Below are 11,177 nucleotides of genomic sequence, written 5' to 3' on the forward strand. Positions count from 1 at the left end.
ATAAGCAAATTTTGTAAATTTGCTATTACAATTTTGACATAAGCAGCTAAAGGCCATTGGTCGTGAATCGGAATAGTGCTTTTCAGTCACTAAAATATGCTCGCTACCACTTTTTAGAGCGTAACAAGAACGTAATCTGTTCATGATAAACAATATATCTTAAAATGAACAAAATATTGCATCGTGTCATTTTCGTGAATGTATAGATATCAGAGGTTATCTAAGTTTTCATTCATCCATTTGCAAAAAAAAATAATAATAATCATATCATTCAATCATGTTAATGAAAATTCGCTTATTGCAAACATTTTATTTTGATTTATTTTCCACCATTCCACTTTTATTTCTTTGACGTCTTAAAATAAAGCATACAAACAAAAACATTCAGTAAAGCATTTCTAATAACACCTTTCAATAAAAACTGAAAATATTTCAAAATGCAATCCATATGCTCGAAATCGATTATTAATAGTTTGAATTTGGCAATACCTAAATACTAAATTTCAATACCATGCACTGCTCGTGCGCCTGCCCTTATTCAATTAATTTACTCTCTCACATTTTTAAATTTTTTTTTTGGGGGGGGGGAATTGTTTTCTGAAATTTCAGATGGGTTTATACATGTCTTTGCTGACACAATTTTGTTGGGTGTGTACGTATTTTTGCCCGAGGTTTGAATAAAATTATGTCCTTGAGAAATTATTTTGGTAATCAGGCGAGTGTCGAAATTGACCCTTGGTGTTTTGATCCTAAATTTCATTTTGGGATCTTTATAGCGCCATTCAAGTCTTGTCTTTAGCTGAATCAAATTGTACAAACAGCACACGTCAGTTCGTATCCGTTCACGTATGGCCCACACTGTATCCCTCCCGGGGAGCACCGACCCTCCACCATGTAGAAAAGGGCCCCATCTTGACTTCCGGTCGTTCCAGGAACTCCCATTGCATCCTCGTCCATGCAAACGAAGTCGGTCCTGGTCTTGTGAGAGTACAGACTCGACATGAGGTAGCCCTTGTATTCCAGGCGCCATTTTGAAGACGGGCAGTCGTTACGGCCTGGAATCATGATCTTGGTGAGCCTGGTTGGTGGAGCTCTGCATATGGCACAGGCTGGGGTTTGGTCATGGAGGTCCTGCAGGACTTGGGCAGTGCTCGTCTCGTACTCTGCGCTGTAAAGCAGGGATCGCGTCCCGTGGGCCGTTGTCTCGACTTCACTGTAGATGGGCTCTTTGGGGAGGCAAAGGTAATTGACACCACCGCCAGTGTGGCTGTAGTGGGCTCCTGCTGTACTTCCTGTGAAATCAAATTCAAATGTAAATCAAAGATATGAAAAGGCATCAAATCGACGACTTAACATTAACATAATGAAGCAACGCAATATATCACCGAAAGACATGAAGAAGTCGGTATAGCAGCACCAGCAGCGGTAGAAGTAGTAGCACTAGTGGTAGTAGTAATAGTAATAGTAGTAGTAGTAGTAGTAGTAGTAGTAGTAGCAGCAGCAGCTACTATAGTAGCAGCAGCAGTAGTAGTAGCAGCAGCAGCAGTAGTAGTAGTAGTAGTAGTATTTAAATATTTTTTAAATATGATTAATCAAGAGAATAAAGAGCGCCATCATATTGAATTATACTACTACAACACTAACTATACACTTCTAAAAAGTAGACGGGATATGAATTTTTAAATGAATGATTTACCAAATTGCAAGATTTTAGATTTTTTTGAGAGAGAAGGCCGAAGTAGTTGCAACTTCATGAATCTTCTAACCCTCTTCTCTCTCTCTTCCTCATTCCCTTGCAATCCTACTAACACACTCTAACACTTACACGTTTGCCTTGTCGCATCCACATAAGTTGTGAAGAATAATGCCTAAAACATTTTCATTTGTATATAAAGGATCGGCGTATATAAATGTGTTGCTGAAGATGCCGGAGATGGGATCAAACTCCGGACTGTCATGTCTAGTTAGGTGCCTTAAGCCACTCGGCCACAACACATTTACTCTCTCACACCCATACTTATACTAACACCACACACTCTCATACATACCCCTTACACCATAAACCCTTTTACGCACAACCTCGTCACCAGATACACACCCCACCCTTCCACACACCCTCTCTCACGCAAAACTTTCATGCACACCCCTATACACACACCCAAATAAACCACACACCCTCTTACTCACAACCTCCTCACCAGATACACACCCTTACTAACATCACACACCCTCTCTCACGCACAAACCTGTCATACACACCCCTATACACACACCCACATACACCACATACCCTCTTACGCACAACCTCGTCACTAGATACACACCCCATTCTTCAACACATCCTCTCTCACGCACAACTTTTCATGGACACCCCTATACACATACACACCCAAATACACCACACACCCTCTTACGCACAACATCGTCACTAGATACACACCACATTCTTCCACACACCCTCTCTCACGCACAACTTTTCATGCACACCCCTATACACATACACACACACAAATTCACCACACACCCCCTTACGCACAACATCGTCACCAGATACCCTAACATCACACACCCTCTCCCACGCACATACCTGTCATGCACACCCCTATACACACACCCACATACACCACATACCCTCTTACGCACAACCTCGTCACTATATACACACCCTCTCTCACGCACAACTTTTCATGCACACCCCTATACACACACCCAAATACACCACCACCCTCTTACGCACAACTTCGTCACCAGATACACACCCTCACTAACATCACACACCCTCTCCCACGCACATACCTGTCATGCATACCCCTATACACACACCCACATACCCTCTTACGCACAACCTCGTCACTATATACACACCCTCTCTCACGCACAACTTTTCATGCACACCCCTATACACACACACCCAAATACACCACACACCCTCTTACGCACAGATACCCTCACTAACATCACACACCCTTTCTCACGCCCAATTTCTATTGCACACCCATACACACACACATACACATCCCGTTACGCTCAACCTCGCTGCCAGATACACACCCTCGCTGATACCACAAACCCTCTTTCAGGCACAACTTATACACATCCACGTACTGTCACACACACGAATACAATTTTTTTTCTCAATTATTCAGTGTCACTTCATTAATGATTCACTGAACTGACTTAGTAATCATTTATTTCCTACTATTCCTCCCAACATGCAAATCTTAAAAAGGACCCCTATAGGAGTAAAGGTATAAATAAAAAGTCCTAAAATGGCACTGTTCCATGACCTACCTGAATAGACCAGTTCTGACCCGTTGGGACAATCGTCTCGTCCCCAGTGAGTATAAATAGTGCCACCTAAAAGAAGTATATAAGCAAATAACAGGGAATTAACGAAAAAGTATTCATATTCTGATATTTGTCTAGTCATAGCTGATCTACCATGACTTAATATCGTTGATGCTTAATAAAGATGGTAAAATGATAATTAACATTGGTTTACTTGACACATATTTTACGATTTTTTTATTGTGTATCATCTCATTCAAAAAGAAATATATATAATTTGATTATCACCTGCTGGTGTAAGCGAATGATAGCTGAGAAGAATGCGATTTAGCTCGCTGACACCGGTCACAGCGTCGGACTCGTTCGTAAATGTACCGGAAAGAGCCGAGAGTGCCGTATCGCTACTTCGGCGGTTCCGAACCTTAAAGTGATTCACGAGGTAGTCTCGGAGCTCTTCGGTGCTGCCATTTCCGATTGTTTCCAAAGCGGGTTCTTGAGACTGATGATCGTACGAAGCAAATAGAGACATATTAAGATGAATGAAAAGTATTATCAAAACATATAAAAATCAGTAAATCGGAAGGAACTTACAATAATATTATAATGCTCATTTAAAGGACAAGTCCAACCCAGCATAAAGTTTATTTGAATAAAAAGAGAAAAATCCAACAAACATAACACTAAAAATTTCATCGAAATCGGATGTAAAATAAGAAAGTTATGACATATAAAAGTTTCGCTTGATTTCGAAAAAACAGTTATATGCACATCCTGGTCGGTATGCAAATGAGGAGACTGATGACATCATCCACTCACTATTTCTTTTGTATTTTATTGTATGAAATTAGAAAATTCTAATTTTCTCCTCATTGTCAAGTGAAACGAAAACAATTCCTCTCTGAACATATGGAATAAGCATTGTTTAATACCATACGGTTCAGTCAGGTTGGTACATATTGTCAAATTTGTAAAAAATGAAATATTGTATAATTCAAACAATAAAAAACAAAAGAAATAGTGAGTGAGGGACATCATCGACAATCTCATTTGCATGTCACCGAGTTGTGCATATCACTGTTTGTTGAAAAATAAGCGAAACTTTAAAACGTCATAACTTTCTTATTCACATCCGATTTCGATGAAATTTTCAGCATTATGCTAGTTTTATTTTTCTCTATTTATTCAAATCAACATTTTCCTGTGGTGGACTTGACCTTTAACAAAGCCCATCAAAACCTTTGGATAAGAGTTAGCAATAATTATTATATTTCAGTAAACTGTAAACAACCACCACGAGGGTATTTACGTTTCCAACCAATCCGGGGCAGTATTTTACCCAATGCGGGACGCATACTTTCCAGTAAGGTTAGAAAATAAGCAGCAATTACTTTAGAATGGGCAAAATTTTATCACACCGGATAAATAAAAATGCCCAATATTGGTTGGACACATATTTACCCCCATGGAGCATTTTCACCCAATATTTTTAGAGTGTATCAATGAAATTCGAATACTGCAAAAGTGTAGCGGTCATTGGATAGTTTTTCAGCCATTAGAATTCAAATTTGCCCCCTTGTCCATGCATGACGTAGATTCCTATCTCACATACAGCTGCGTTCTCCTCTATATATTCATGTCCAGTAAAGATGATTTTTTTTTGGTAAAGGAGAAGGTTTCGTGTCCTGTAATGAGAAATCTTCTATCCATACCACGGAACTGCGAAGTTAAAAACAGTGAAAATTACGGTTCCGAGAAATTTGCTCCGGCGACAATTGCAACGATAGAAAATCTGCTCGCTAAACATAAAATCTTACCTCCTAAATGATATAAACCCTAATCCCTATCTTTATATTATTCTAAACCAAAAGAAACTCGACTACAATCTAACCCTCTATGCCCTGCGACATATTAAGACAAGAACAAATGTTGCAGGAGCATAATTATGTCGTGACACCGAAATGCCATGAGATCTTTGTGTAAGAAATAAACGGAATTAATTGACTTTACCTGATGAAGTCCGGGAATTATCTGTCTCAATACGCTCACTAATTCATGGAAATCTTTAGAAAGTTCTGCCAGATTTTCTGCGGTTGTTGCCTCATCTGTAATAATCAATAGAGAGGACATAATTGACTTACAGCCAATTGGGTTGTTTGTGGGGGCGTCGTGGTCTAGAAGTTATGACTCTTGTCTTTCAGTATGAGGGGTGTTTGTTCGATTCCAAGCCATGGCATGTTTTCCTTCGTCAAGAAATTTACCAACAACGTGCTGTTCTCAACCCAGGTGAGGTAGGAAGGAATTTCTTGAATGCTTAATAATTAGCGCCTGTAAAGCAGCACAACTAAGGCCAGGGTAATAGTAGCAGCGCTTTGTATCTTCAAGATAGCAAAGAAACGCGTGACCATCGCATGAATTGAATTGGTCATATTTTTTAAAAGTGCTTCATTCAAATACTTATCCTAGTAGATATCGCAATAAGCATTGTAGATGTGTTGTGGCTCAGTGGATAAGCCTCCGGACTTCAAACAACAAGGTCCGGGGTTCGAGTCTCGCCATGGCACTTGCGTCCTTTGGCAAGGCGTTTTACTACATCTGCCACTATTCACTCAGGTATAGTAAATGGACCATATGTGTGAGGGTGTGTGTGTGTGTTGTGTGTATGTGTGCGTGTTGTGTTTGTATGTATTTTCTTATTTACTCTTTAGATTATCATTGTAAATATTTTTTCATCTCATTATTGTTGTAATGTACTTTATAAGGGGCCCCTCTCACAAGCTCTGCTTCTATGGGGTCCCAAACCTATCATGTATTCTCATTTTTGTTAAACTATGTAATATGTCTCTTGTTCTTGATTGGTTTGAATAAATTTGAACTTGAACTTGACACTCGGTAGGAAGAAATTCCTCGAATGCTCGAGTACCGATCAGTGTAGTCTTCCTAAATCCGCGGTAATAGTATGCAACGCTTTTGAAGCCTTGTATTAAGCACATGATAAATGTTGCATATTATTATTATTATCATTATCAAACTTGACATACTAGGATGATTAAGATGATGTCAGATATAAACTTCAAACAATACATGAATTTGAATTATTAATTTTCTTCTATGCAACAGTAATTTGAATATAACTTTTTTCCCCGATTATGCGCATTATGAGACAAACATCGAATACACATATTATTTGATAATTTTATGACATAACATAATCGCTTGTGACATAACCTTCATCCCTCATCTTTTTAAAAAATTTGACAAGCAAAAAAAAAGGTCATCAACCTAAATTTTAGGGGGGGGGACAAGAACATTTTTAGGGGGTCCAACAGAATTTAGGGGAGGCAGGAAACAAAATTTACAAGCAAAAAAAAAGGTTATCAACTAAAAATTTAGGGGGGCTGTCCCCCCACCTCAATTTTGGGGGGGTAACTGTCCCCCCCCGCCCCCCCCCCCCCGCTTCCGCTGCCTATGATCTCCACCATCATGCATGCACACACTCACGTCACCTGTACACACAGCACATGCGACTAAAATATTCTTCTACATTCTGTGAAACAAGAGTCAGGTTATATTAAAGCTTCTTGATATCACCATTTATCTTAATTCATATTCAGCAATATAAGATTTCGTTGTCCTCAAAATCAAACTTTTGCTCGGTTTTTCCTTCCTGGCTCAAGAGAACGTCAACTTGATTTTTTTTTAATTTCTAAAATCGAAATTTGGATCGCGATGCAAATTTCATTTTCCTTTGCGTATAATGAGCCATATCCCGTAGTAAGTATACCTTCAACAGAGTCCTAATTGTAATAATAATAATAATACTAATGATATTCTTCATTTATATAGCGCTTAATACATCGGAACGACGTCTCTAAGAGCTTTACAGACAAATTATTACCCCGGTCATCGGATCCTTGCATGGCCGCATTCAATGAATGCACCTTCTCCACTTTATTATAAAAATATGTTCAAACATCTAATGTATTATAAATGCCATTAGTTTACCTTGATTAATCGGCGAAGTTGTAGCTACACAAAGAAAGCATCCCAGTAAACTGATCAGAAAATATGATATGGCCATATTGCACCAAAGTCACCTCAAGGATCTCAAATTGACACTAACGTTTGGATTACAGAGACCAATTAATCTTGTTTATGCCGAAAAGTCAAAAAGAGTTTATGAATGATTGACATTGCCGCTCTCAATATATACTGATGTGCAGAACTTTTTATGAAGCCGACATCGGGGCATCGAGGGGGGGGGGGTTCATTCTCGGATTCCATTCTTCCTGCTCCATGGCGCATGCGCACTGACACGAACTCCCACACTCGCTGTACTTTGCCACAGGTGCAACTTTCTTTAAAAAAAAATCTGCCAGTGCAAGTGCCAAGTGGCGGGCGTGTATTTATAAAAAGAAATAAAAAAATGGACAGATGAGTATTAACATAAATTTCAATTTCAAAGTTTTCTAGATACTACATTGAGTAATGATAATCTGTTATTTCGCTTTTTCCCCTCTATATTTCAATAGTAACCCCCCCCCCTTTTTGAACGGGGTGGGGGAGGTGGAGATCACGCTTACCCATTAAAGCGTTTGAAAATGATTTATTTTTTTTCACAGCCTGGCGAAATCAGCTCGTACAGTGCAAAGGGTTTTAATATTGCTGAAATCGGAAAACGGGAAATAGGTTACTTCTCAATGATCGATACGTGAAAAGGGTATACATCTCAACCTATCACGCATAATTATGATATATCACGCATATTTTTGGGTGGGAATACTAGATAAAAAATATTTGTTTAGGGTACCCTGATATCGGGCCAGTTATCAAACGTTGATACTTCTTTAGGTTCCATTTGCAAAGCCCAGACATAGCGTATCGGCCAAAATTTGTAAAAAATAAAATAAAAATAAAAGTTGCGAGCGCGTAAAACCTGAGACATTTTCCCAGAACAAAATTGAAACTTAAGATAGATCTTGACATTGACAGTTTGAAAGAAAATAAAATCATATTTTGCCCTTCTTGCTTTTCTTTCCTTTAGTCTTTTTTTTTCTTGGTCATGAAATATTTTGGGGTCATGGCCCTAAGCCCCTCCCGCCCATCTGCACTGTAAAACTGTGGTGTTAAAACTGACACAAACTGGTGTTAATAGAGGACCACACACTGAGGTGTTACAATTACACCCTAGAGATTGAACATAATACCGAAGAGTGTAAATGTAACAACCAAAGGTGTTGTAATAACACCTACAGGTGTAAAACTAACACCACCAATTTAACACCGGTGTTATATTGGTGTAAAATAACTGGTGTGGTCCTCTATGTACACCGATTAACACCACAGTTTTTGTTGTGTGTACTTAAGTGGTGTCCACCTTGTAATGATCGACAGAACCCCCCACGGGGGGGGGGAGGGACCTTATACTCAGTCAGCCTGATAATATATTATCCCAGCAATAGCAAAACACTGAACAAAAAGAAAATTTTGAATAACACCCCATTTAGTTTAAAACAGGATATAATGAAAAACAGGAAACGTACGATATCATAAAGAACAAAACGTTTTCCCTTTCTGGCTGTTAAACCTCATTAACAGTTTAAGGTCAACTTTGTATATTCTCTCTTTTGGGGTTTTATCGTAAGTCTTATATCTTTGTTTACATATATTTTTCTATCATAATGGATACTTAAACATTTTTAGACATAGGCCCGTATTCTGAAGTCAGGTTTAACTTAGACCACGGTCTAGCTGTGCTAAAATTATGCGGAGCCAAAATTTAAAAATTCTGTTTTTATTTCTTATGTTTACTATTTTGTTTCCTTTTGCTTTCATAATGAAGAAAAATACTTCAAAATATTTCAGTTATCATTCCCGGACAATTTGCGTGTCATATGAGTAAATAGATTGGATGTGTATAATCTTAGGGATTTGTACCCCAATTGGCTCACCATAGTTAAACCACAACTTTAAACCAGGGTCTAATTTAAACCCGAGTTAGGGGAGCGTTTCATCAATATTTTCATCTGACAAGTTGTCAGATCTGACATCTTTCCATGATTTTGATTGGCTGGGGGGCACTCTTCCTATGGTAACTGTCGGATAAAATGGGACTTGTCGGATAAAACGTCCGACAAGTCCTTTCATGAAACGCCCCCAGAATACGGGCCATGTCACATATTCCTTATACCTAGTTCCCACTTTCACGATTTGCGCTACGATTCAAACGGCGTACTTAATCGTAAATAATCATAGTGATCTTATCAGATCAGGCGTGGCAATCGTATTGATCGTAGACAATTTTTAGAATGGTTAAACATTTTCGCGATCAGTTACGAAAGGCCAATAATTTTATACACTATCTATGACCAAAAAATATAATGTTCATCATGTTCCTTCTACATAAACAAAAAATAATTTTGGAATTTATATCAAATGATATATCAGGTTCAAGGTGAATTTATTCAAAGACCAGACATATAAGTACAAATCAATGAAACAGATAATACAAAAAGATAAATAATATACATGAGAGATTTCGAGGACTCCTGATAGGCAGAGCTTGTCAGTAAATGAGATGTAAAGAATGAAGGAACATAATGTACATAATAAAAAAGTACAGATATGTACCAAAAAAACAAAACAGATGAGCAGAAACAAATATGGATGGGGGAAGCAGCCCGCATATCGCGTGACATTTTAGAAACTTTAATCAGTCATATAACTCTCTTCCTTTTAGATAAATTTTCATCCAAATAAATCATCACCAAAAAAGAAATCTGCTATTGCTTGTATTATTATCAAAACTAACTTGACAAGGTGAACTCTCCCTACTACCATGACAACACCCAAAATACACACGTATGCCATTAAGGTTTCTCTATTATTTCCTGTTGTATGAGGAAGAGAATGAGCGATAATGGGGAAAAGGGAAAGTATATACACAATTCCCTCCAGTGGGTTAGGGGGGGGGGGGGGGGGCGACAAGGCGTACATGGTCCAGGATTTACTTATTTTAATGGGGGGGGGACAAACAATTTAAAAAAAAGTTCTGGGTAAAAATCAAGGGAAAGTTCTCGGAACATATGCCGTCAAATGCGATGTGCGGAAAATATAAACAAATATATAACATTTTGCAATATCTCATATTCCCATAGCGAATATGAGATATTTCAAATATTAATGGTGCTGTTTTATCCTTCCGATACACCATTAGGCGCTTGGGGCATTTACGCCCTAAAGGAAAAAAATCCAGGACCGAGAAAAAAAAAGAAAATAACAGAAATGAAGAAAAGAAAGGAATATAATGTAAAAAAAACGTCAAAAAATGAGATTTTTAATTTAATCATGCCCCTCCTGTGCGGATTCGGTCGCGGATCTCCACACTCGCGCCGTCATATGAACGTAAAGTATTGGAGCGTTTCCCCAATATTTTCATCCGACAAGTTTTCAGATCTGACATCTTTCCATGATTTTGATTGGCTGAGAGGCAGTGTTCCTATGGTAACTGTCGGATAAAATGGGACTTGTCGGATAAAACGTCCGACGAATCCTTCCATGAAACGCCCCCCAAAACGCCCCATCGATCTCCCTCAAAATAATTTTTTCATAGAGCCCTTTTCACAATTGGTGGTGCGACTGCTTATAACCGTTGCGATTGTGTGCAACATATCATATCCTATATTGTGACCAAATGATCGCAAGAGCAATAATTGGGCACAGCAAAAACTGTGGTGTTAACCAGTTATTTTATACAGATGTTAAATTGACAGCGTTATAGTTTAACACCTATGTGTGGTATTACAACACCGTTGGTTGTTAAATTTACACTCTTTGGTGTTACGTTCAATCGCTAGGGTGTCATTTTAACACCTCAGGGTGTGGTCCTCTAT

At 38.4% G+C, this 11,177-nt stretch overlaps 1 protein-coding gene across 1 annotated transcript; it reads right to left on the reverse strand.

The window, feature by feature from the left end:
* Positions 1–209: 209 nt before the first annotated feature.
* LOC121421419 lies at positions 210–7,529 on the reverse strand. The gene is made up of 5 exons (XM_041616114.1): positions 7,291–7,529; positions 5,296–5,390; positions 3,577–3,787; positions 3,292–3,357; positions 210–1,292 (listed from the first exon to the last, which is right to left on the reverse strand). Exons 1-5 carry the CDS (start codon positions 7,364–7,366, stop codon positions 805–807), a joined length of 936 nt encoding a protein of 311 aa, XP_041472048.1. The 5' UTR covers positions 7,367–7,529; the 3' UTR covers positions 210–804.
* Positions 7,530–11,177: the final 3,648 nt, after the last annotated feature.

The sequence above is a fragment of the Lytechinus variegatus genome, chromosome 9 (genome assembly GCF_018143015.1).
Source record: "Lytechinus variegatus isolate NC3 chromosome 9, Lvar_3.0, whole genome shotgun sequence".
Lineage (NCBI taxonomy): Eukaryota > Metazoa > Echinodermata > Echinoidea > Temnopleuroida > Toxopneustidae > Lytechinus > Lytechinus variegatus.